The 27,323-nt window shown below is 40.9% G+C and overlaps 2 protein-coding genes across 4 annotated transcripts; both read right to left on the bottom strand.

Annotated features, from left to right (window-relative positions):
- Positions 1–2,406: 2,406 nt before the first annotated feature.
- On the bottom strand, positions 2,407–17,891 carry LOC111217226 (arfaptin-2-like). 3 transcript variants are annotated; one of them, XM_022739001.1, is made up of 10 exons: positions 17,626–17,891; positions 14,976–15,086; positions 11,872–11,928; positions 9,842–9,950; positions 8,589–8,645; positions 6,891–7,006; positions 6,467–6,688; positions 6,194–6,351; positions 5,243–5,417; positions 2,407–5,116 (listed from the first exon to the last, which is right to left on the bottom strand). In XM_022739001.1, exons 2-10 carry the CDS (start codon positions 15,072–15,074, stop codon positions 4,961–4,963), a joined length of 1,149 nt encoding a protein of 382 aa, XP_022594722.1. In that variant the 5' UTR covers positions 15,075–15,086; positions 17,626–17,891; the 3' UTR covers positions 2,407–4,960. The 3 variants fall into 3 exon arrangements, with proteins under 3 accessions (XP_022594722.1, XP_022594723.1, XP_022594724.1); XM_022739002.1 differs by lacking the exon at positions 8,589–8,645; XM_022739003.1 differs by lacking the exon at positions 11,872–11,928.
- Positions 17,892–20,401: 2,510 nt separating this feature from the next.
- Positions 20,402–22,797, bottom strand: LOC111217009 (serine/threonine-protein kinase pim-1-like). The gene is made up of 8 exons (XM_022738694.1): positions 22,545–22,797; positions 21,939–22,124; positions 21,683–21,777; positions 21,538–21,585; positions 21,183–21,401; positions 20,897–21,077; positions 20,611–20,784; positions 20,402–20,493 (listed from the first exon to the last, which is right to left on the bottom strand). The coding sequence occupies exons 1-8, from the start codon at positions 22,795–22,797 to the stop codon at positions 20,402–20,404; spliced, it is 1,248 nt and encodes a 415-aa protein (XP_022594415.1).
- Between the last annotated feature and the right edge of the window lie 4,526 nt (positions 22,798–27,323).

Here is a 27,323-nt window from a genome sequence, read left to right as displayed (position 1 = left end):
AGGAGGAGGAGGAGGAGGAGGAGGAGGAGGAGGAGGTGGTGGCGGAGGTGGTGCAGCAACAACACATATGGAGGGAGTCACAGCAGAAGATGCTTGGAGATCTGAATCTTCCTGAGCATCCGGTGGCGAAGGGGGAGACGAGTCTTGAGAGGAACAGTTGGGAAGAGATGCAGATTTTAAAATCAGCACTCCCTCCATCTGTGAGGAGGAGGAGGAGGAGGAGGAGGAGGAGGAGGTGGTGGCGGAGGTGGTGCAGCAACAACACATATGGAGGGAGTCACAGCAGAAGATGCTTGGAGATCTGAATCTTCCTGAGCATCCGGTGGCGAAGGGGGAGACGAGTCTTGAGAGGAACAGTTGGGAAGAGATGCAGATTTTAAAATCAGCACTCCCTCCATCTGTATCTGTCAAATCCCAAAGATGATTGGATGAAAGTATCCCACTGCTGGCCGCTCAGATCTGAGGAGACACAGAAGTATATAGCAGTGTAAATGTGTAAACTATGTGTACACGCACTGGTAGCATCTTATAAAGTCATCAGGAACAATCTGCTCCAAATGTAATGTTTTTTCATTGTTTCATAGGTACATATGAATATTTTCTAGGTAAGCAGATGCCACAGTTTTCTAAATATCAACATCACACGTAACAAAAATACCATAAAAGTGATATTAAATACAGCAAGTTAAACATTTAAAGAAGAATTAACTTGTAAGGTAGACACTATAGTTTGTGCCACTACTTCTTTACTCAAAGAAAGACATATCGTTGTTGTTTAACCTTCTACTTTTCCTCTTTGAAAAACACAGTAGCCTAACATTTACTCCATAAATACAACACCCTTCTTGAAGTATTGATCTTCAGTTCATCATACGAAACGCCATTGAGGAAATGTCACAAATTAATGCTCCCGTCTAAACAGCAAATGAAAATGCTTCACATAACTCAATTTATACCTTATATTACTCATTAGAGCCTAGTGGTAAATTCGGCATGGATGGCATCCACCAAGAAACATAATCACACATTAAACGTTACTCTCTAATTTGCTTCTACACAGTTTGCTGCCGTTTATTTTCGTGGAGGGGGAAGCTGGAGAATAAACAGGCAAACCAACTGCAATTAAATGTGATTACATTGAAACACATTCTATTCGGTGGGATATTCATATGCGGAATATTAAAGTTGACACAAAAAAATCCGAAAATATACTCAAAGTTGTTCAAACATGTCTGTCCTTTTTCCGACAAACAAAGCATCATTGATTTGACGTTTTTCTGTTGAAGTTTTGCTGTCAGTTACATTCACATCCTCGTTCGTGTTCCTCCTTAACAAATCATCCAGCAAACAAAATAAAGGGTCGTAATAGAGTCTGGACTGTCACAACAGCAACGTAACGGACTTATTTTACTCACCGTGCTTTTAAAATACAGCTGTCAAATAAATCCTCACTCCGATCTCTCGCCTCGTGCTTCTGCAGACTGCCTCAGTCAGTGTCTCACAAACAGCATCACAGGTGCAGGGCGCGTCTCCGCCAATCAAATTCAAGTCTGTGGTACCTGGATGGAAACGCCTTTTTATCGTGAGGTAAGAAAAAAAAAACATTGGTATTTCTGTTAATGTAAAAAATTACAAACAGGCAGGTTTAACGGAGTATAGTATTATATGAGTATGTGCGAATACAAAAACTACCATGTCCTTTATTGCTATAGATAAAGATAAAGGCAGAAGGAGCTATCATATATTCACAGATGTATACATTTAAAAATTCAATTCAATGTTCAATTCAATTTTAACAGCAACAGGAACATATGGACAGCAGTAAACACTGTTGATTGGTAATTGTAAATGTGAAAACAGTTATACCCATAGGTAATAGTGTTATCTGTATGTGCTGTTTATCGTTAATGGTTATAGTGGGAACAATCATACCAATACCAATAGGTACTAGTGTTACCAATAGTACAATAATAGTAATGAATAATAATAATAATAATAATGAACACAACAGCACCCTGAAGAAACCCCCCCCCCCCCCCCCCCCCGATAAAAATGTGGTGCAAATGTGTGGATTTTTTTTTTGTGTGGTTTCATCAGACAGCATATTAAGAAATGTTAATAGCGTTGGAGGGGGGGGGGGACTTCTGTCCAGCCTGTCACAATAATCAAACAGGAAGTTTTAATTTATGGGAGAAGTTAGATAAATGAGGTTGATCAAGAATAGGTCTTAAATGGCAGTGGATGACTAATCACAACATTATAAAGTTTTATTTGACTGAATCCAGGTGGCTGCCGCTGCTCTACTCCACGTGCAACAGAAAGTTCACCAGTGGAAAACAAATGAGTTGAAAGACACAAACAGGAAATACAGCCAGACCATTTGAAAATGTGTATTTTTAATTTTTGTTCCATTGGGGTGGGGCAGGGTGGGACTTTTCAGGTCTGAGCGAGGAATGAAGGCAGAGTATCACATCAATCCATGACACGACTTCATTGATCATCTTAAATACCATTATGTGCAATCATTCATACAGTACAATACACCAGCTCAACCTAGAAAATATCGATTGTACACAAATAAAATATCTCATTTTATAAATCTTCATTTTGGTGTAAGGGGGGAGGAATTTCAAAGGGGCAGGTTTGGAAAAGAGGAGTCACATTTTTTGTTAATATTGCTGTGTGGCGGTCAAACAGACCAGGAGCTGGCCAGCGAAACTGCAGTTTTTGCTGTAAGTGAGGCCAAGGTCTTCCTACAGCTGGAATAAAATACACCCAGTTGACACACTGACACATAAGAATTCAGAAAAAAAAAAAAAATCTTAAGAATCCGTTTTTGATATTTGCTTCTCATCAAAAATCAAATCCACTTCCTTTCACGACTGTCCTCACGAGTGCAGCATTAAAAAGTGAACCCTGAAGCACGGCGTTAGGCCAGTCCATGCGAGCTGGCACGCAGATGGCCAAGAGTAGAGCATCGGTACACTCACAGATATCTGCTCCTATACTTTGGATCGCTGTCTGCCATGCAAATAGAGAGGAGACGAGAAGCTGGAGGCCTGACACATTAACTGATGGAGGTTTCACAGAGCACTCCGTTCTGTTTCTAGGATTAAATGCAGCATGGTAAAACATTCATTATACTGGATTATCTTCATTTGACTTCACAGCCGGTTCTTCCTATCAGTTAGTGTAGAATATCTTTTCTTCTTCTGGAGTATATCAATTACAGATTTAGTTGGCCTGAGGCATATTGTCATGTTAGTGTGTCACCTGTAAAATGCCTTAAATGTCATACTCATAAAAATGAGTGATTTGCACAAACCAGAAATTCCAGTGTACAACATGTTGATTCCAACAGATTAACACATACAATGTACATAATAAATACAGTGATGCATAAAAATTCAACATTACATTTGTAGTACCATGTGGCAATACCCTCTCTTAATTGTCAACCATTCATGATTGTTTACTAACATTACACTAAGACAATGTTTCAGTTACAGGAGATAAAAAAAAAAAAAAATTTGTTTTCCAAATCACCAACGACAAAATCATGTTGAAATATTACAATTAGTAATATTAGACGGCTACACTAATCTTCACGGTGAAGAAAAGTAACCATAGACAAATATATTCTGCTTCAGGAGGACTGGAAGATATGACCCTAGACATTGCAGAGACAAACAAAGTTTATAAAAAAAAAAAAAAAACACATTTCAATGTATCATGTATCAATGTGAATTCCTTGTAAATACAGCCCGTTAGACAATGTAATAATGGAGTGAATCCATTCAAGTTTGTTGGATCTTAACAGACTGTAATAGGTCAGCTGTCCCTCAAAGCTTCCTCAGTCCAGACTGAGCCAATCGGCGTTGCTTAAATAACCCATGAAAACGTAGCAGGGTTTCATCATCCAATCATCATCCAATCATCATCCATCTCTTTCAATTCTCTTTGGGTAAATAAAACAAGTAAATCAGGTAACAATTCAAATCTGTAGCATTTCTCATAACCTCAGACTAAACACCAGCACACGTTGCCCTAACACTATACTGTCTTTCACTCCGAGGCATGAGACATACAGCTGAGTAGAACTGATATAGTTAGAAAAAAACAAAAACAAAGACATGAAGGTCAAATTAACCAAACACTAAACTAAACACAGCATTGTCTTTTTTTTTATATTTAAGCTACAAACAATTGTATAATATTTCATTTCAAAAGTGAAACAGTACTTAATTTGAAATGTACATTGATTGGAAATGTCTGCACATTCCTTTCCAGTGTAGCAAACAAATCCCCTTCATGTGTAGTTTGACTTCTTTTTTCTGTACTTACATTAGATCATACATAAGGAGGCACACGAGGAGAGTGATAAGGTTTGGAGGAGTTTTGATGTAGTGTTTGGTTACATCTGAATGTATTTTAATGGGTTTTTACTATTTTTCCTTTACTCATCTGTCTCTGTTGCTAAGATGGTGTGGGACTGAAGTTTAACTCAGATCACTGGGAGCACTTGAGGAGTACGATAATGGCCATAAGAATGACTAACACAAGCGCACACAGCAAAGTAGTGTTGAGATAGAAGGGGGTTTAAGGTGAACTGGGGAGAGGGAAGGGGCAGATGAACAGTTTCTCTGGGAACAAAGCACAAGGAGAGGGTTCGAGTGGAAAAAAGAGGAAGTTGGAGAAAGAGGCACTAATAGCCCCCTGGCTGTTCATGAAACTGGCCACATCGTTTCTTGCTGCATTCATCAATAATACCCTGCAATCCATCTGTCCGATCTTCCTTCATCTGTCCAATCATCCAGCCACACGCTCATCTCATTTCTTCATCCACCCAATTATCTGTATGTGTTTTCCCTCTGTAGTGGTCCTCTGTAAGTTGGGGGTTTCAACAGGTAACAGGTGGAGGTGGTCAAGAAGGAGGCTGCAGGAGATCCAGCAGGCCCTCTCATTGCTCCTCTAACCAGGAGGGCTTGTCGGCCCCTGGAGGCCTCAACTTTATGTTGAACTGCTTCAGCGTTTGCTCCAGCTGCTGCTGGTTGCCAGCAAAGTATGCTGAGATGGCATTATGAAAGAGCAGGAGCTGCTTATGCATCACCTTCACCTGAGAGACAGAGACAAGGGAGTTTAGGAATTTGGTTAGTGTGCAATTTATCACAAAGAAAAACACTTTGAGTCAGCGTGGAGGTAAACACTTTTTTGATGATGCAGATCTGTCCTGCAAACCAACCTTATTCTCCTCCAGGAACTTGAGTTTAATGATGACGTCTGAGCGGAGACGTTCATACTTCTCCTTATGCACTTGGTATTGCTGCTGAGCAGCATCTATACGGGCCATGGCAACAGCGTCCCTTGGACCCAGACTCAGTTCCTCCAGGTCTGACCGGTAGGCATCAAACTCCAGTCTGTTCAGAAAAGCAGAGAAGAAAACACAGAGTTTTAAGAAAAAGAGGAACACTTCAAAGATCCAGACCAATTTTCAGTGTCATCATAAAGAAACCTTGAACCCTATCTGTCTGCTCCTTGTATTTATAAATGTAATTCTTGGTCCAGTTTGGATGATTTATTCTCATTAATCCTGTTGGAAAAAACAACTTTAAAATCATTTTTAAATCTGACCACTTGAGGGAGGCAGAAACAGGTTGTGAACACAACATTATCACCTTTTGAGGTTGATATGGGGAACTTGTTAACAATGACTTATTTACAGATCCAGCAGTTAAGGAGCACTTAATTTGGAGTTTGTTTCTGGCCACATAGTGTCCAATATTCACTCTTTTAACTAACTTTAAAAACATCTGGCTCTTTAGCTGCTACATGTTCTACTCTGTTCATCAGCTCGTCTCTACCTGTGTCTGTCTGATGTTTGGTGCTGAACAGGAAGTGCACAGTGTGTTTTTACAGCTTTTTCACAGCGAGTGAAGCAAAAATAGTAAAGTGGATCAGACCGCTACACATCGAGCTGAATCTCACTATAAAACTGCAGATTCACGTGATAATTCTCTGTGGCCTCATCACTTTGAACAACTCCTTCCCCACTGTCACACTGTTTTCACGTTGTCATTTGATACAGGACAACATCCGTATTTCTGTGCTCACGTTTTGTCTAAATCTCTTTGCTGATCCTCCTCTGAAAACAGTTTCCATCCAGTCTCTTGGGTGATATGAATAATGTCCTTACCTGGCATTTTCATACATCTTGATCGTCATCAAGGTGTCCTCCATGGTCTTGTTGACTAGTGTGTTGATGCTGGACACAAAGAAGTTAATGGCACCAAGTAGAGTCTCCCCGTTCTTACACAGCAACTTCTGAGTCTCTGCATTGTAGCCAAACTCATCCTGTATAGAAAAACAAGGCATTAACACACACTATACAGAACACAAATGGTATTAAAGCCTCTAAGCGTTAAGACAGGTGACATAAAATCTACATAAATACACTTTGAGGCCTCACCCTAAGCTCTGGAGATTTCTGACTGAGGTCAGCAAAGGTGTCACCGAGCGCATGCTGCGTCTGCACCATGTTGTAGAAGTGGTTGGTCAGTGCTCTGGCCAGTCGCAGGACGTTCTCGTATTTCCTCTTAGTGTCTCTCAGCACCTCGATCTGGGCCTCCAGCTCCAGGTCCACAGTCCGGGAACCCCGACCGAAACGCTCCGAGATCATTTGCTTTGTACACTGACGCAATGAAGAAGACGCACAGACACATCAGTAACACAAAGCAATTCCTTCCTGTGACTTTAGCCTCCTTCACAAAGACATGGGGAGAAGGGGATTCAAAGGATCCTCAGGCACAGAAACATAAAAATCACCAAGTAGCTCTTTATCTTGAAACTATCATCTGTTCACAGCTTTACTTGTTAGTCAACATTACAGATACCTTGTAAGTGTTGAGACCCCACTTCTTCATTGTTTCTAGTTTTTCCACAGCCACACCTCGGGTCAGCTCTTCTGCCGTCATTGACGAGCTGCTGCTGCTGTGGTGCATGTTGGACCCTGAGAGAGAAGACCCAAACGAGCACAAGAAACATGGTAAACGACAAACACGTTGAGGCGGACATCACGATTTACCCCCCAGCAAAGAACAGACCAAGTAGAGAACCAGCTACTGAAAGTGCATTCACTTTACAGCACAGTTTCTTTTCAGCAGAGTTTGTGCTGCTCTAAACTGAGGGAAATCTGTCTGCTATCTTGCAACCCATGTCGGTCACCACTGACCCGTAAACCACTGTAGAGCATGCATAGGAGTGAAATAGAGTTAATGAGCGAGCAGCAGAAATGAAGGTGGCAAGAAATACTGGGGAAAAAAAACTTAATATTGAAGACGCTAAATTCTTTTCTATTGAGCTGTGATAAGATGAAAACACACTGGACTGCAGGGATATTTTGGGTCACTGCTACACTATTAATCATTGTGGAGCCTTTTGAATGTTCTCCTCTCCAGTACCTTGGTATTCATGTGATTGGCCTGCTATATGGCAGATGACAGAACTGCTCGGGGGAACGCTACTTCGCCTGGCCTTCATACGCAGGTCTGTGACAGTGGATGGGGGGGGGGGGGATGAAGGAATGGTTCAGGGTGAGTATGAATTAGGGAAGGATGTGGGAGTGGGATTTATATAGTTGGGATCAGGATTCAGAATGATAGTTGGATATTTCGGGGTTTAGGAGTGAAGTAATTATTGAGGTTGGACAAGCGTGCCAAAAACGGAATGACAACGTAGGAGGAAGTTTGTCGGGAGGAGCGGGGAGACGCAGGAAAGACAGAAAAGTGAGGCAACAAAAGGGAGACGAGGAGGACGAGGAACATGTAGGAGGGAGTTGTGAAAAGGAAGTGGAGGATAAAGATAGACAAGTACAAAGATGAAAAGACAACATTTAGTGCATGACAGTCAGTGAACAATGCAGACAAATGAGTGATGGTGAAGACGGGGGCAGTTTGAACTGCAGCAGAACTGAATAGTGAGATGTTAAATTAACTGGATCAGCCAGGCTTTTAAGAAACTAAATGTTTACTTAAGTTGTCACGGTAATATCTGACTTTTGACTTTGATATTCAAGGTCTTTATACAAATACACATGAAGGCAGTTTCTGTTTTGCTACACAAGAACAAAAAAGTGTAGACCCGTTAAAGGATGAGTTTACAACCCTAGAAGAAACCAACCAGGAAATAGAGGAGAAGTATGTTAACGAAATGCTGTGACAGAAAAAAAAAGGCTCTCTGTATCAAAGAAAAGTAGCAGCAGCCAGAAATAAGTTTACTTCCCTTCACTCCACTGAAACAGAGAAAATTTCATGAAAAGGGACAGAGAAGCTAATTCTCAGCCATTTGAAAGTCACACTCTGTATAAAGAACGTCTTTCCAAAATGAGAGATTCATCATGTGAGAAATATCCATTAGTCACATTTTGTGTGTTGTAGGTAACAGATGAAGTTCTTGCTTACAGAATCTTAACAACAGTACTTACAAACTGGATATCCTAGATTCTAGAAACATCCAGCATCGCTAAAAATGATTCCATCACATTTTGGAAATAAGCTCTCTATAATTAATAAGAATTTGGTCTGTGGAGCCACCTAATCCTGTAACTGGGATCCTTTTGTTAAACTCTGCATTGTAGTGCACAGCAGGGCCTGAGAGAGAGAGAGAGAGAGAGAGGATGGGACAAAGATGCAGAAATATTAGGATCAAATAAGAAGCAAGATGCTGTTTAATTCCCTCTGAAACTGTGAATACAGCGACACTGCTGAGGTCAGCGCCTTGAACTAGAAACTTACATGAATCCCTCAGCCGCAGACCCGCAGCATCACACCATGTATTGGATCTATTTATGATTCGGTGTGTAATTATTTTTGTAAGTTTTCATCTAAAAAGCAAAATATTAACCGCTTGCGAGCAAGAAGAAACGTTGTGAGGATTAGTAAGATGAAACGGTGTTTGACGTCGGGCATCTATGGAATTCTTGGCACGCTGTGCTTTCGAAACGGTTGCCTGACATTTAGGAACAATGACGTGTTTGATAATGAACTTGTCTTTCAGTGCTGTGAGAAGTTATCAAGGCCGCAATCATTTTTTATCTTTGATTGTGACAAATGCTGAGTGAACTGTAAACACTGCATTCACGAAAGAATGTGTACTTTGCACATATTTGATTGGTCAACACGGCTCCTCGCCCATATCACAATGACTGCGTTTTCTTTTTTTTTTTGCTGGACAAGCCTGTGTTTTCTTGCAGGAGCTCTCTGTGTCATCACCTAGCTACACTGAAAGGGATGGGGAGGGGGGGTTTGTATGTCTAAGCACATTCTTATGCAGTGCAGATTCAGATCATGTTTGGTGATTACTGTCAGTTTTCAAGCAGTTATAGTTGCATTTATAAAAAAAAAAAAAAAAAAAAAATCATCTTTTTGACAGGAAGTTTGGGTTTAAATCTAGTCAACACATCATTATAAGAACACTCAGTTTGTTTTAAAATCAGTGTTCAGTAGTTCATCATTCACTCTACTGTCTCTATCCCACGCCTGGGCATTGAACCATGTAATCTGAGTAATAAGGAGCAGAGAGAGCGGAGGCCCACGCTGGCCATAAATCAGCACAAATTGACCACCAATTACTGCAAATTAATTGCGGCATCATCTAATGGGAAGACTGATCGGAGGTCTGAGAAATCAAACGCTACATGGTCCTCCGAATTACACTCACAGACAGACATCCGTAGTGACAACAGAGGGAGTCAAAAATGGGAGAGAGCGACAGTTCGGCTGAGAAAAAGACACTGGAAAGATGTCATAGATGAGTGAGAGAGACAAAGAGTGAAGTAGGACTCTACCTTTGATTGAGCTGGTGGGGATGATACCCTCTGCTGTTCCTCCATACCCCCCTGATACAATGCTAGTCTCATTTAGATTGGGACCCGATACCATCACCTGCTGTAGGTCCTGCAAAGTTTAAACGGTGAAAAAAACAAACAAAGAAAAAAAAAAAAAAAAGAAAAAAGAAACAGAGGAACAAAGGGAAGGGTTTTTGGGTGGTTTTGGGGGTGGGGATATGTAAACAAGCATTTATGACTTTGAGTGTTACATTCACACAGTGTAGACAATGTAAGTTAAAGGCTTATTCACTAGAGGGGGACAAACACGACTATGTTAGGAAGGTTGGTCAGTACACACATATCTTCAGGCATTGTCTCACTTCAACTACTTATCTAGGAGCCAAGAGGGAAAAACTTTAAGGTGTGTGAACAGCAGAAAACACGCCGCTAAAGTGCACGGTCAATGATTAACCTAACTAAGGATTTAAGCTGAATCTCCTGCCATGATGCTGTTGAGAGAGCAAGCAAAGGAGGTTTAATCACCAGACGTAGAGTCTAACCCGAGCAGCGACTCCAGTGATCTATGCAGCAGGAAATGCTCAAGCAAACTGTTTTCTCCTTCCAAAATAATCACCATCACAGGCTTCAGCGTATCACAAGGGGGTGGGGGTCTAGGGTTGGGAGGGTGGGGGGAGGCTGTGTGTTATGAGCCACATGATCCATCTTGTGTGTTTTCTTTAATTAAAACTCACTGTTTTCTTTTGTCTGCCTTCCTGCTTGTGTATCAGCTAGTAAAGAAAAAACACATCGGTGAGGGATTTATGGAAAAAGGGGGAATATCTGGCCCGAACAGATTTTGTCACTTTGGCAGAAGCCTATGTGAGCCGTAGTTCCTACAAGAAATCAGGTCTAAATTTTACTCATGCCCGTGCCGTGAGCAAGAGACTTATTTTATTTGCTACAAAAACAATTCACAGTAACTCAACTGCGGGCAAAGGCCCATATCGCCCATCGGGAAAATGAAATGGGAGGATAATATATAGGGCACTTCCTGAAACCTTGGGCTTAGACTCTACAGTAAGATTGTGACTACAGAAGAATGCTCCAGAAGGGAGGACGCTATTTCCTTGTTGTAAACAAACAGAACGAGTATGTTTGATTCTGCAAAAACGAAGTAAAAATACAGCTGCTGTGATTTGTTAAAGGTCAAACAGCATTCACTGATGAAGATTCTCTCTGCTTCAGGGCCTTGTCTGCTTGTTGAGATAGACCTAACAGTCACCTGACTTTCTTGCTGTAACACACCTACATTTGTTTAACATCAGCTGACACATGAAAACAGAACTAGTGAAGCTGAAACACATCAACATCACAGCATTAGTACGACATGATGATAATTAGTATGTCACTGTGTTTTGTTTTGTCAACCAACACCCACTAAAAAAAAAAATTAAGGGATCTCTCACACACACACACACACACATCACCCTGGGGAACGAACACACACACAGACACACACACACACACACAGACACACAGACACACAGACACAGAGTTCACACACACACACACACACACACATCACACACACACACACACAACACACACACACACACACACACACACACACACACACACACACACACACACACACACACACACACACACACACACAGAGAATCTAGGCTATGTTAGCTCACTCAAGACAACACGATCTAGATGTTTTTGAATCTAATAATCAAATGGAAACAGATTTTTGTGTTGAGTTTGAAGTGTTAGCTGTCAGCTATGTTTGTCTCTCGAAACATGTCCAGTTTGAGAGACTCCCTCCAGCTGGAGTTAGTAGGAGCCAAATTAACAGGCAGCACGATTCAAGCTGCACAGTGGTTTGCCATATAAATGCAATCTGTGACATTTTGTGAAATAAACCAACGCAGTGATGCGAGGCAATGTAACGCCACATGAAGTCAAACCCCTGAGCAGTGCTACACACCAACATAGAGACACACACATACACACACACACAAATGCACAAATGGCCTGCTCACCCTGGTGCCTCTGGAGCTCCCTACCTGCTCATCTAAGCTCCACTGCAGCTTTGCAGCCTGCACAGAGATGGAGGAGGAAGGGGGTAGGGAGGAGGAGGAGGAGGGGGTGGGGGGTGGGGTCGACAAACACAACAAGAACGACAACAAAAAAAAGTAAAAAAAGAAAATTAAAAAAAAGGAAAAAAAAAAGGAAAGGAGACAAAAAGAAAAATCCATGACTGAAATCATGAAACAAGATAGAACGATGTAAAAAAAGAAATCCCAGAAAAATCATTGTAATGTCCACAGACAGCGGGGATGTGAGATGGAGAGCAGTGATGACTGATATCACAGCAGGTCAGGTCAGGGTTCGTCACTTAGCTGGTATATGTCAAAGTTTCAAAGTGGATTGTTCATCCACTGGGTGAACATGTTTCACTTGGTGTTTCCATGTATAATCTGTTACAGCCATGATATGATTCCATCACTGTCTGGACACAGAAAATACTGATTCTAATTCAGCACTGTGAAAATGAATATATTCATTTACAAGACATTTACAAGACATTAAAAGTCACATCAATGTTAAGGAGGGAAAAAAATAAAAATAAAAATCAAGAAAGAAGAAACTGTGGACACATGAAAACATCCACACCAACACCAAGTTTGAGTGGCCAAACTCCAGGTACCATTTTACCAATTTAAACTGGGTCATGTCTGGAGCAGCCAACTGGCTCTCATCATGACAACGGTGCCAATTTCTGGAGCCTAAAATGATAGTTTTCAACATTTTAACTACACGGACACTGAACCAACAACCAAAAAGCATGTTAAGAAAAGGACAAAACCTTCATTCATTAGAGATCTGCCTCATGCTGTGGCATCTGTTCAGTGTGGGAGAACAGTGACGCAGACACTGATCCCTCCCTGGACACTTTGTTGACACAGTGCCTGTTCCCTAAGATGTAGGAAACTACAGAACCTTTATGTCATCACACAATAACTCCGACTGTCATACAACAGCGCAGTTTGTAGGCTTGTAAATTGTCTCGCCTGTTTCTGTACAGATGTCATACCAAAGACAGAATGCTATAACATGATAGACACACAGAGTCTGCTTTAAAAAGGCCACAAACCACTATTCTTTCACCTACGAGAAATTGTGTACAACAGTATAAACAGTGTAAGATGCTGTTGAATTTCTGACTTCCCACCAGTGATCCACTGTGATGCCTCTCATGCTTTTGCCAGGACACTGCTGGCAGTCAGTCCTATCTGTCACTGTCAAGCTGCCAGTCACCAACCATGTTCCGACACGAGCTCGGTGCTCCATCATCTGAAACCGGACATCTGCTCTTTCCTAACCTGCCAATCTTCATCTCCACGTGTACGAGCAACACAAACTGCTGCCGCTTCAAACCCAGTAGATATCAATCTGATTTCAGAGGGCTTTCACCCAAGGACAAAGCACAGCCAGTTTCACAGCCAGATTAATTGCAGGGTTGCTATGACAACTGGTTAATATCCAGCACTAAACGGCCAAGCTAAACACATAGATGAACACATTAAACTGAAGTAGCCCCAACAAACGGGTGAATACTCGCTCCGCTGTGCACACTTGGTGAGAGGGTAGGGCTTCCTTTTACTACACGACTGGAGCCACACTTAGTTTGGTGAGCAAATAACTCAAATAACCACCAGTGCTTCCACCAGGATCTTCAGTCTGTTTGTCTAACAAGGTGTGCCCTGGGATGCAGGAAAATGAACGTCACTTACTCTGCAACTCCAGTTATTCCTTTCTAACCGACTCTGACTAAGAACCTCCTGAAAAGGGTGGAGACAAAATGTTTGTGCTTAACCCCCTCCACAGGAGCATTCGCCTTCAATTGAGGCCCGACAAGTGCTTATTCCTTCTGTAAATAAACAGTTCCCGCCTGGAGAGCTACGACTACATCTACAGAGTCTAGCATTTCAGTTTCACACCTTGTGTTCAGATTAACCAAATACACCAGAGATGTATCTGCAGCCCCGAACAGGAGGCCACGTGAGCCGTTAATGGGGGAAGCTGGTTCCCAAGGAGACATCTGGACTCCAACACCTGATTTCCCAGTAGGATCCCTTTCCACGGTTGTAGCTAAGCAAGCTAAGGAACACAAGGACATCTAGCAGTGAATGACAGGCAGGACTTAATACGATAACGGCTAAAACCAGGCAAAGAGCAAGATTTAATTTCACAGCAGGAGACTGGAATACAGCTTCAGCGTGATCATTCTCCGCAGCTGAACACAGGTGCATTAAGGCAATGTGAGAGAATAATAGTAAGTGAGTGGCCACATTCATGCAGCTGTAGAACTGTATTTACTAGGAACAATGAGTCCTAAATTGTACTGTATATTTTTACTGACAGAATTGTAATGTGGTGTGATGGTATGAAAAGAGTCAGCTCACTTAGCTAATCTTGTGATAGCTGAGGAACAATACCCATCACCACTGTGTCAACGTCAAACAAACGAGAGGCACGCCTTTATCCGTCACACACTGTGATCAACCAGCACTAATGCCACGTAATGACATCAGCTGGCTGACTTATGTTGGTTTGACTCTCCTCATGTGCTCTCATGTGAATGATACAGTATGACCTTCGGGGATAGTACTGTATCACTGGTTACATCATCAAGAGAAGGCTATTGTTAGACTTTTCTGAGGAGAATATTTTAAAGTAGAGGCAAATAAAAAAAATATCTGGGTGTCTGATCAAAGACTTCACAATGAATCTTACACTAAAACTGACATGAGACAGACCCTTAAAAATAAAATATACTTAACAGTTTAAAAAAAAAACAACTAAATATAACTATAAATTAATATATAAAAAGTAATTCAGACTGAAAAATCATCAAGATTATTGAGAAGTAAACAACTGTATTCTCTGTACTCTCATCTGTTTGCTGGCGAGTATGTAAATGATCTCTTGTTGCCCTGGGATCACATGTGTAAAGACAAACAGTGTGCATATTTGTTCCCTTGTGTAAGTGCTTTAAATAGGTAAATAACAACTAACCAGGGTGGTCTCAAAATGCTACACACACAGCACACTGTCAACTGATACATTAGCCAGGACCCACCTGTTCAAGGCTGTCGTCCTCTGGTAGTGTCCCTGTGTCGCCATTACTGTTGATAGGAATCTCCATTGTGGCAGCTTTGCTCATAATGCTGTCTGTCATAATGCACTATTTCTGAGAGAAAAGGGGGAGAAAGAGAGACAGGTAAAGTGTGGATACAACGAGCTACTGTATGTAAATGAAGTGAAAAAGGCAGACATGGAAAAACAGTGAGGCCTGAATGCTGCTTTGAAGAGGAGAGACCAAAGAGCGTAGTCAAAACACCCAAATCATTAGGCAGATGGGAATATAATTGCAACAAACAAGCGAGGAGGTGGTTTTCAAAGAGCAAGGCTACCGCTCGGCATAAAAAACAAACACACCTATGAAAGCCCCATGCACCGGGAGCCGCCGCTACAATGAGCCATCTTGCTGAAGTGGCCACTCTACCCCACTCAATTAAAGGGCCGTATGCTAGCAGCACCCATTCCCTAAAAAACCCCTAACTAGAGAGGAGACAGCGAAATGTTCACAGCAACATTGTCCAGTCGCTCTAATAGGTCAAACTGATCTGGCGTGCTATACAGGGTCACAGTTAATAACAGTTGCCAAAATGCAGGTCAAGTAGTACTATAGCTCCTGTTTTTTGACTTGGACTGTAATAATGAATTCACAGCTTGATGAATTCACTCCAACAAAAACCAATAAAGGGTCAGTGTGTACTGTATTGTTGGGAATCGTTGGGTCTCAGTAATCAATATTATAAAGAGTACGGTGTAGACCTGCTCTATTCAATAAGTTCGTGCTGTTGAGATTTGGCACTTTATAAAAAAAGATAGACTTGACTTGACTACTGCATGCGTGACAAGGCCACAGATGATGGTGCAGAATTAAGGTCTACAAATGTGGGAGATGGTTATCATGGCAGAGCACGGTAGTGGTATAACAGGTAAACGTCACATCTGGAGAAACTCCAGCATGAACAGTGGTGTCTCCACAACTGGTGTTTCTTAACCAGTTTGTTCCCTGATCTGTTGTAGACCGTGTGAGCTTAATATGATTAATTGTGGGAAACAAAATGGGGACGTCTGGTAGATAACACAAATTCATGAATTAGTGACACAAAATAATTCACTAATTACTATTCATTTATAAACAGAAGTATCACATTGTAATTACAAATATTCCGTTTTTGATTGATAATTAAATGCTGATAACAGATCTCCATGAAACATAACTACTGTATATTATCCTTCTAATCTTGTTTGATGTGCAATCTCAAATGTCCTTGAAATACTTTATAGCTCATTAAGGCCGTTGTGCAAAGCAGGATATAAGGGATATACCATATATGCCGCATACCTGAATAATGAGTCTAAAGTGGGACAAAAATATGATTTTTTTTTTTTTTTTTTTTTTTCAAAACACCTTGGAGTCCTTGTAAATTTGCAACCACAGGACTCACAGCATCTTGAACACAACAATATGGCAGGTTTATGGCAGTTAGTTCACTCGCTGGCACGAATATCTGTTGCATGAAGGGAGGCATGAGTAAGACTTGTTTACATTTGCTCTGTCCTCGCCTGAGTGGCTTTATCCATTAGAAATGCACACTTTGCCATGCCCAGTCCACTTCCAGAGGAATGACACATCCCTGTTGACTGTAACACATCAGAGGAGAGAGGAGCTTCTCTTGCCCAAGAATGCTCGACACTTGTCCATGTTAACCCAAACTGACTTAACACATAGTGCCACACACTGGAAAGAGAAGTCCTCTTATTGATCTGACATTCTACATTTCCAACATGAGATACTAAAGGTCTTCATTGACTGAGCAAACAAATCTGCTATTTTGCATAACATCTACATCTGAAATGGGCCTCGATCTGGCTGCAGTATTTATGCAAGTGCTTCGATTCACTACAGCATGTTGTGTCTCTCGGTCAAGTCTCTTAATCAATGGGAAATGGCATAAGGCTAAGATCGGACATTAACTTTAATAGTAGTTATTGGCAGTCTATCATTAGTAATAGGCAGCATCCGAAATAACTCGAAATAGCCATTTAGCCGCATAAAATGTGCCACATCAAGGGCAATGCGCGTTATTATTTAGTAGTAGTATTGTTATTAATATAATGTGAGTCGTTTAAACCAATCGTTTCAATTCAAATCAAGTGCACAATTTAAAAAATACTAATAAATGACTAATAGTTAGCTTCAGACGTAAAGAGAGGGGAAAAGGCTAAAGGTTTACACATCTCCTGATACCGTGCAGAATACGTCTGGGAGCCCGAACAGGTGCAGCAGCACAGGTGTACGGTTATTCCCCTAACAGCAGGTAACGTTAGCTTTGGCCTCCGGTGGGTCCAATCTGTCCAACACGGTGATGGTTTGTAGAGGCCATTAAAAAAAAGAACCCATCATAATGGCTTTTTCGTAAGAATGTGCATTGCATTGAAGCATCTTTTCAGGCTGGAAATTAATTTGCTCCCAAGAAAAAATAAAAGGCCTGATTCCAGATTCAAACATACAGCTGTTCAGATGAAGCTGCTTAAAAATGGTAAACAAGTGAGTTCACAGTGCAAAGCCGGTTATTTAACGGTGACAGAAATCTGAAACAATCTCACACCCAGACAAAAAGCAATATCGTCGTTTACAAACGGTTTGGACTTACGGTGTGCTTGGTCCCGTCGTTAACACGGAGATGTTCGGGAAGCTAACGAGCAAGCTAAGAAGCTAACGTCAGTGCATCCCAGTTCATGCGCGGCTTAGAGGAGACTGATGTGTGTTTTGTCAGCCCGAGGGAAAAAAAAAAAACTGCCCGTGGGAAACAATGCAGCGCTCTTGTTTAAAAGTACTTAAATGACATAACAAGGTAAAGTCTTGTTCGCACTGCTTTTGTCTTTGGACTCCTCGTAAATAATCCTCTGCCTTCTTTTCTATGAAGCCAAGAGGAACGCTTTACGGAACTGACGACACCGTGGGATTCTTTTCTCAGACGCACTCCGACGCAAAGACCGTCTATTGACGAGAAGATGGATCACTCACTTTACAAATGTAAAAACAGCCATGCCGATACCTGTGCTAACTTTCACCATTGTCAAGCAGATTTGAAGTTATTTTATATATTTATAAATGTATTTTTATTACTATATAAGTAATAAACGATCTGGCACAACTCTTCCAACAATATTTTTTAAAGGCTTATTTAACTAACTCTTCACAAAACTAATATTGAAAAGGAGACACCAAAATGTTTACATTAACGTTGTGTAGTCATTGTAACAGGTCAAACTGATTGGGCCTGCTACTCAAGTTGTACAACCACATATGCATACTAACATTTGCAAAAACAAACAAACAAACAAACAAACAATTAAAAGCTGTGCAAGTAGTAAGCTAATTAGGCTCCATTTTTTTGGCTTGGACTGGAATAATGTATTCACTCCCACAAACACTAATGAGAGGTCAGTGTGTACTTTACGTATGCATTTGTGTGTGTGTGTGTGTGTGTGTGTGTGTGTGTGTGTGTGTGTGTGTCACCAAGGCCTCAGAGGATGGTGCAAAATGAAAGCCAATTACTTTATAGCTCATTAGGGCCATTGTGTAAAGCAGGATGCAGAGGATATGATATAATTACAGTACATTCTGGATGTTTGCCTTTTTGTGATTTATGTGATGAGGGATAATTGAAGAGGCACCATCCATAAAAACTCACAGTGCAACATATAATTAACTAGCTACTAATACATCCTAATGGTTTCAAAGAATCCACTGAAGCATTCAATTTCCTTACATCTTTGTGATGAATTAAATATGTAAATTCTACCTTCCGTAATTTCAAACTAATCATCGTTTGACACTTTTAACAAAATATATAAACTGCAGACTTTGAGCACATTTCCTCATCACACTTTAGAATTGTACCTTGAAATTGGAGCGGAGTGAGAGGTCTTCATTTTTCCTTTATCCGGCTACAACCCGTCTTTGGAAGTATCGGGGGCATCTTGCAGGTGATATGTGCAGGTTTCTGCTGATGGTTGTACATTAACTCAGGTATGTATGAGTTGTAACTGTTCCTTTCATTGTGCCCCAAGACATGTTAGTACTTCTGACCTCTGTGAATCCAAGGGGCAGATTCATAGACTTTGCATAAAGACACAGGCACAATTCCAAGGAGAACCAAGTTTACAAAAAATATAAGTTCAGATGGAAGGCAAAAGTTAGTAACTTTGGTAACACTTGGGCTGCAATTTAAGGCTGCTTTTATTTCTGTTCAAAGTCAGATTACCACAGGCACAGCACAGCTAGAAATTAGTGCTCGTTTATTGAAGAAACTGCTTCAGGAGAACTTCGCTTCTCATCATGTCAGGCTTCATTTTATGTGTGTCTTAAGGGGAGATATCTTTTCTTAATGAAAGAGGAAAAAAATGTTTGATGAAAAATAAAACTTTATTTTTTTAAGATCATCACTGTCAATACTTTCTTTACATGTGTCTGTCACCAAGAGACTGTAGGTAGATTACAGCATTTATATAATTCAAAATGCAACAAGAACAAAAGAATTACGACTGCGGTCTAAACAACAGATTTTTTTTTATTGGGTTTCAATTCAATTACAGTTTGGTTACATGGATTATTACTTATGTATTGCTACTTAATATTACTTGTACAATGGCCACTTAAATTAATTGCAGTATTAAACTGTTGGTAAAGACAACAACAGCTGAGCCTAAACTAAAACGTTTGGAACTCTAGTTCCAAGCGTTTTAGTTTAAGACAAGATCAAGCTGCAAAGGATTTTTTCCCATTACTGTTGGTTGTTATACCAGCAGTAATGGGAAAAAATCTTACAATAGTGGGAAAAAAGAGTAAATATTTTCTTAGCGAGAACCATGCAAATGATAGATTTTCGTTGCAATATGGAAAGCGAGGTCAAAACCAGTTGTATCTGACTGGTATCTTTAGCTTGCTTATACAGTATACAGCATTTTGTAGGCAAGCGACCGGGGGAAAAAGTGAGATAGTGTCCGAACATAATGGCTGATTGGGTTCCACGGGTCTATATCAGCAGCAGGTCCTGACCCAGCCCAAGCTCTCTAAGAAGACGAGGAAAAACTCCCCAAAATCCTGAGGCTAGAGGGAAGATGGGAAGAAACCTCGGGAGAGGCAATTCAAAGAGAGATCCCCTCTCCACGGACAGCTGGGGGTGCTACAGGAACTGCAAGTGGGAGAAATGTTATGTAAGAAGTCTGATACAGTCCAATTAATGTCCAATTAAAGTCCAATTAAAGTCCAAGGAAATCTTTGCATCATCCTTGCTGTGAAAGAGAGAAAGGCATTAGTAAGTATCCATTAATGATCCATAAGATTGGCCCTTACCTGTTGTATGGTGTGTATGGTCTGAATAATTTGAAGTGTGTGTGTGTGTGTGTGTGTGTGTGTGTGGTTTATCTGAGCCAGGGGTGAAGCTGGAGCTGCTCCAGGGTCGGGCGACGTGCTGGGACTTTGGTCAAACACATTTTCAAGAAATCCTGGCAATCTGGAGAGAAAGATGCAGGGTTAGGGTTAGATGATGAAGGTGACGGCTCCAGTCATCCATCAGAGTGAACGGATGTGTGTCTGCTGACAGGTTTGTGTCTGAGTGTGTTTTTCTTACTCTCGGACAGTCGTTTGTTGATTTTCAGCTTCTTTGTCAGGAACTTTCTGGTCTCGAAACGTTCTCGTCTGTGGAACATTTCGAACAGGACCACTCCTACTTGCCACACCGTGGTGGGGCTGGCGCTGTAGGTAAAATGACTGTAATACTCTGGAGGGATGTGATCACAGGTACCTAGAAGACACACACATACAATAATAAGAGGATGAGTAGGAGGAGAAGCTTTGATTAAATGTTACAGACCAGTGAATTATTGAGGAGCAGTAGTAGAAGCCAGACATCTTACCATAGAAATCTTGAAAAACTGATCTTTTCTTGAAGAAACAGCTGAGTCCAAAGTCGATGAGGCGAACACGCGGGACGTCTGAGCCCGTCTCAATAAGGATGTTTTCAAGTTTGATGTCCCGGTGAAAGATGCGCTGATTCTCGAGTTCGGTTGCTGCTTGAAGTAGCTGTTTCAGTATGATCTGAGAGAGAGACAGACGAAGAGACATGGTGACTCTGTGTTAGCTGTTGTGATTCAAAGCTGACCACAACTGCCGTCCTACACATAAGATCCTCCAGTAGCTTACCTTGGCCTCCTCCTCCTGAATAGTGCCTCGTTTGACCTCCAGGTACGTGAAGAGGTCCTCGCAGGGGACTGGTCTTTCCAGCACCAGGATGAGCTTCTGGCCCAGGTCATACCAGTCCAGTAGAGACACAGACGCTGACGTCCCCACTGATCCAGGCGTTTCAGCAGAGAGCTTCAACATGACAGCCACCTCCACAGACAGCTCGTTCCCATTCTGGTCCTGAAACATAACGACAGGATAGAGGATGAGGGAGAGGTGCTCCATAGATGACTATAATTCATTCCCACTACATTCAGTTAGTGAGGGTGTTGATGAATGCGGCACATTTCAACAACAGTCGGTGTTGTTTACTCACCGTTTCCTTACAAAACACCTTGTTCTTTGGTATGTGTTTGATAGCCACCTACAAGACACAAACAACACTTTGATTAGCACATTATGACCATATGGTGTGTGTTTGTGTGTTTGTGTGTACATGAGAATGTGTGTGTATCACTTACTGGTAAATGATCTGCTTTGCGGTAGCCAGCAAACACAGACCCACACCCTCCTTCACCGAGCTGTTTCTGCTGTTTGTATTTGGCCTTAAATTGAGCTAAACACAAACACACATATTTTGTTTTAATACAATTGTGAGGAACATTAATTATTCAAGCTCAAATATTAATCCCTCCTATGTTACAACTGATGTAAATCCTCGTTTTAAACCCCACCTTAACACAAAGTCAAACTCTACATTAATGACTTCCTACTTACCTCTCTGGGCGTCTGCTGACAACTCCTCCTCCTCCTCCTCCGCCTTCTTCTGGGTCTCCTTTGGGTCCGTTCTCCTCTTCCTCTTCCTCCTCGGTCCTTCTCCTTCAGTGGGGGCCTTTCTCTTAACACTTCTCTTGCTCACATATCCCACAAATGTACTGCAGCCTTCTAAAGGGTCGCTGTTCTCTGCAGAAGAGAAAAACACCCAGAGGAACATCAGCTTGTTTCGTGACAGTAATGTGGACAATAAAATCCTCATAAGCACCTCACAACCTAAATGACATAAGAAACTGTGACTCAGTGCCTTTCAAAATGACACTAGTCTTTTCTGATCTGCCACCTCTATGGATTAATCTAAGTTCAAAGAATGGCTGCTCATTTCAGTTTCTATATTGGAGCTACTTTCTACCAAAGAAAAAGTTTTTCTTACAAAAATCTCAAAGACAAATATCCCAAAATCTGGACAGAAAAAAATCAAAAATGATCCTCACAAATAATTAACACTAGTTGATGGACTTTTTTGTGCTTTCTGTATTAATGTATCCACTAAATATAAACCTCATGTAAACTGTAAACTGACAATACACATGATCAGGTTAGGTTTACCAGTGTCCACTGAGGTGGAGGCCGAGTCCTCGTTGTTTTTGAGAAGGTAGAATACTGGCATCTTCTTCTTCTTCTGCTGCTGCTTTGATGGCCCCTCTCCATCGTCCATTACTTTCCTCTTCCCTCTCCTCACAATGCCATCCTCTTTATTGCTGCCACAGGGTTCAGCCATCTCAGAGGCCCTTCTCCTTTTTCTTTGGGTCTTCTTTTCAGGACTGGCCTTCCTCTTAGGTCTCTGAGTCCTGCTATCCATTGCAGGTGATGCATTTTGTTGAGTGCTGCTGCTGCTGCTGCTGCTCTCTGTAAATGAGGAAAAATACAGTGAAACAGTGAAAAATCAATTTGTTGTGAATTGTAGAGGCTAACTGTTTGAAATTGTCTTTTTTTAAAATAACCTTTCAGCATGAGAAAAAGGGCTCAACAACAGTCATTTCTCACTTACCTTTATCTCTCCTGAGAGCCTGAAAACGGCGATTCTTGATCTTCCTTCCAGGTGCTTTATCCATGAAGATTCTCCAGAAGTTTCGAATGCGATAACTTCACTAACAATATAACTAACTTCACTAACTTCACTAACACGACGATTGAACGTAGATCCAACAGTTGTATGCTGAAATGTGTCTCCGCGTGTTCTTTAGGTGTGACGTATAGAACACGGAATGTGCTCCTGTCAGTGACGTCACACAGAGGTGTTCTGGAATATGCAAATGAACGTTTGAAAATAAATTGTGCATGTGAGACGTGTAAAAGTGTTTGTTTCAGTGAAAATCATTAAGTCACATCTCAAATGAGTCAAACGATATAAGAATACTGTGCAGTTGTTGATATCGGCTGTTTCTCAGTCACATGGCCGACCTTCCCACCTATTAAAAAGCTTATACAACTCTGTCTCCCACAGGTTATGTTTATTTACAACTAATTTGCAATGAGAAATATTTTTTGAAGGAAAAATACCTGTGACCACATGCATTAAGGTTTCTATTCATGTATGTTGTCTCATATATATAATGTATATATCCCATGTATTATCCCTGGCTGGATTATGTTCAGAGGCCATGTTTCTTTTTGTATTTTAGATATTATTATCTAACTTTATCTAGACGTCACTTTAGTGAGGCTTTGATGAAACAAGGGCGAACTCGAGACTCCCATATGTATTGTATTCACTCATAAAATCTGTTTTCTGTTGTTTCTTCTCCCTGCTCCTTAACTGCACATCTCCTCTCTGTTGCGTACTGGTCATCTCCATCACTTGCGCTGTAATCTTCCTATTCCTGTTTTTGAACAACATAGTTACAGTGCTGCCCTCTGTGGGTAAGTGTTTTAGTCTGGGGTGATCCTCGGGTGACTAATGTTTTTTTCCCTCAGTGAATCCAGCATCTTCATAACGATCCTGTGTGATCTTAATTACTGTTTTCACTGCTGCCCCGCCACACACTGAAACAGACGGACTCACTGAGAATTTAATATTATTTTTTAATGAAAAAAAAAAAATTGATGTCTTTTACATTTTAGTTCATATGCAAAGTAAATTCAGGTTATTTTATTTTCATTTCAACCACAAGATCCGGCTGTCACAAGCAAATTTTAAAATGAAAAGATTGTTTGAATAAAAGGAAAGCCACACACACACACACACACCTACCTCTGAGCCAATCACAATATGGATCTCATGCCAAATAGTTCATTATAAATGGTTTCACATGAGTTGAGGGTTTAAACCAATAATCACAGATATTTAGCTGATGTTGTGAACATTTTGGATGATACAGTTCAAACCAAAGCGAATCAACTCCCTCGCATCCAGCTGGGCATCATCACTTAGGATTCAGCCTCCATGTGACAGTAAATGTTTGAACATAACACTGGGCACATACAGCATGTGCCTGTCACAATCAAATATGGAAGCTGTGAATGAACCACTGCCTATGAACAATGTTAACAGTGCTGGATGCTATCCTGCAAACACTTGACAGGCTGGGGAGTTTTTCTAACAGCTTCTGCAGTCAATCAGAGTCCGAGGACGGAGGTGGAAAGTGAAAGCCAGGGAAAGAGTGAACGTTTTATTAATGAATGGATGGGAAACTGAAAGAACTGTGCAGCCAAGAGAAACTCATGGTCTATTTTTTGGGAATGGGTGTGAAATTCCATATGGGAACATTTTACCAATGGAAGTGTGCATGAACACAGAACGAGTTTCCCAGCTGTCGGCGTGTTGTTTGATGCCAGTCTGAGTCACTAACCTGCTGCAGTGAACATGGCACAGTGTTTTGTGCAATTTCTTCTTTTTCTTCTTCTTCTTCTTCTTCTCCTCTGTCCTAAATAACTGAAACACAAAACAAAAAAATGTTTTACAGCTTGCGGACATGCGAACAGTATAATCGCATGTAACATAATTCGCCACAGCTGCTGCTACTGCAGATGTGTGTGTACAGTGCTGTCATTCCAAATTATAACCTACAGCCGTAACACTCCTGCTCCAGATCGGCCAGTTACCATCAATTTCTTCAAATTATGATAATGATTTACTTTTATTGTGTGAAAATGAATCTTGACTTACTGGATTGAGTGTATTCATTGACTCTTCTCCTGGTTATGTTACAGTTACAGTTCCATCCATGTGTGTTACACATGAGAGGAGAGAAGAGAGGTGAGCAAGTATGAAAAAAATGGATTTTAAAGGTCCCTTATTGTATAAACGTAGATGTCCATGTTTTCTTTGATTATAAAGCAGGTCTGGGTTCTGTATTATTACTGTGAGTAGTATCAAAGCGCTCAGTCCACAGAGAAATGCACACAGCTTGTATTCAGAAACTGAACCTTAAACGAGCCGTCAGGACTTCCCTAACTTTGTGATGTCACACCAGAGCAGTCACTGCCCTCAGCCATGCCCCAAGCCGCGCCCATATTTTTATTTGATCACTCAGAAAATAATCCAGAGCTCCAGAGAGGAGATGTAAAACTACATTGAGATGATTTTTGGTTCTTAAAACCACAAATATATCTTCTTATGGATCAACACTTCAAATAAAACAAAGGAAAAGTGTAAAATATGGGACCTTTAATATTCAAACAATAATTTTTAAAAGTAACAGCCAAACAATATCCTCCCTCTACACTCATGCTATGAGGGAGACCCAATGAAATTAAATATAAATTACCATATTACATATATATGATGAAAAAGTTAATATTTATCTCAAAATACAGAGAATGCAGAATGAAGAAACCTATTTTTTCTGTAACAGCTGGGATTCTTCTCTCCAACAGGATGCTAAGAGTAAAAAAAGAGATACTATGAAAACAGCTGCATTTTTTTATCAAGTTATCAAAACATGTCCTGTAGAGATGAGTTGCTTCCACAGAAACTTAAGTTTAAAATGATTCCTTTTACCAGAAACTACCACCACACAAATCAAGGAACATAATTCATACTCTCCGTTTTATTCTCTGTGCTCAGCCTTTTGTTTTTATGGACATGTGCAGGAATTTTATTGCATATTCATGCGGAACAAACACATCAATTAAATTCTAACTTGTTTTGAAAATCACTGGCAGTTGTGTCCATTTCTCACAAACATTATACAAATTAACACTTGAGGGAAAACATCAGGGATTAGCATGAACACATAGTATTTGTAACGAATCACACTCCCTCACATAACCAAGTCTGTGTGTGACCACTCGTTGCTCCTGTGGAAAGTGCAGAGTTAGCAGTGTGCAGCACAGAGGAGGCAAGAACTACATATTTTTCTGTTAAATGTCATGGTTGTAGAAAGTGACGGAGAAAGTTTTTGATCTTCTAAGTTAGTCAGCAACCGCATGAGGCGTGAGTTTGGCCGCGGAAGGACCAGTTACTGGAACTAGAGGATGTTATTCCTTACTCAGTCATTAGTGAGCAGACTCACCTGTTGACTCATGTAGAGACCCACACACATGTAGGGAAAAGTCTCATGCAAATACATTCATCACCGGCGCCGACACTGTCTCCACTCATCCTGAACATAAATTATAAATCAATGCATTTCAGATTTTTAACTTTTGCAACCTATCAGACGTGCAGCACACATTTAGTTCTCCCATCACAATCACTAAATGCTTTAATACAAAGCATTTTTGGTCCGTTCTATACCTGATACGCCCTCATGATGGCACCAAATCCCAAACTTAAAACACAGATGACTACAAATCATGTCTACAAAGAGCAGACATCATATTAAGTTTCTGCAGACTAACATCTCATCACCCGAGAGACAACTCGCTTCAAAAGCTGATGATGCTTTTCACATATCATCCGTGTAAGGGAAAAAGATGAAGCAACATCATGATGACTACAGCAGCTTTTATGATCATTTCCATGATCTACTGGATGACTAACAACCCCTTCAGAGCCACTTGAAATCATCTGCTGACTTCACATGTGGGCTTCGCACTCAGCTCATTGTAAACATGACAATTAATGAACATGCCAATCGCCAGCAGGCCCTGAGTACATGACACTGGTGTATATTCTCCAGGAGACCACACCAGCCTTCATTTGCTTTTGTTCATCAGCTAATCAGAAACGCCACTAATAGACTGATCTTCTCTTTGAAGTGTTTACATTGTAGAGAGACACCCCACCCTCTTTTCAAACAAAGAGCGGCCGACCTCACAGTGCTTGTTTAACACTGACGCTGTGTGTACTCCACCGAGATACTCGATTCATGCGGACGAATTCCACAGCACGCACGCAAACACACTTTCCTCATATGTATTTTAAAGTCATATCAGTGTTTA

Source organism: Seriola dumerili, unplaced genomic scaffold (assembly GCF_002260705.1).
Source record: "Seriola dumerili isolate Sdu_G_001 unplaced genomic scaffold, Sdu_1.0 BDQW01000040.1, whole genome shotgun sequence".
Taxonomy (NCBI): Eukaryota; Metazoa; Chordata; class Actinopteri; order Carangiformes; family Carangidae; genus Seriola; species Seriola dumerili.
Note: the sequence above shows the minus strand (reverse complement) of the source record. Positions and strands in the feature narration are given on the sequence as shown.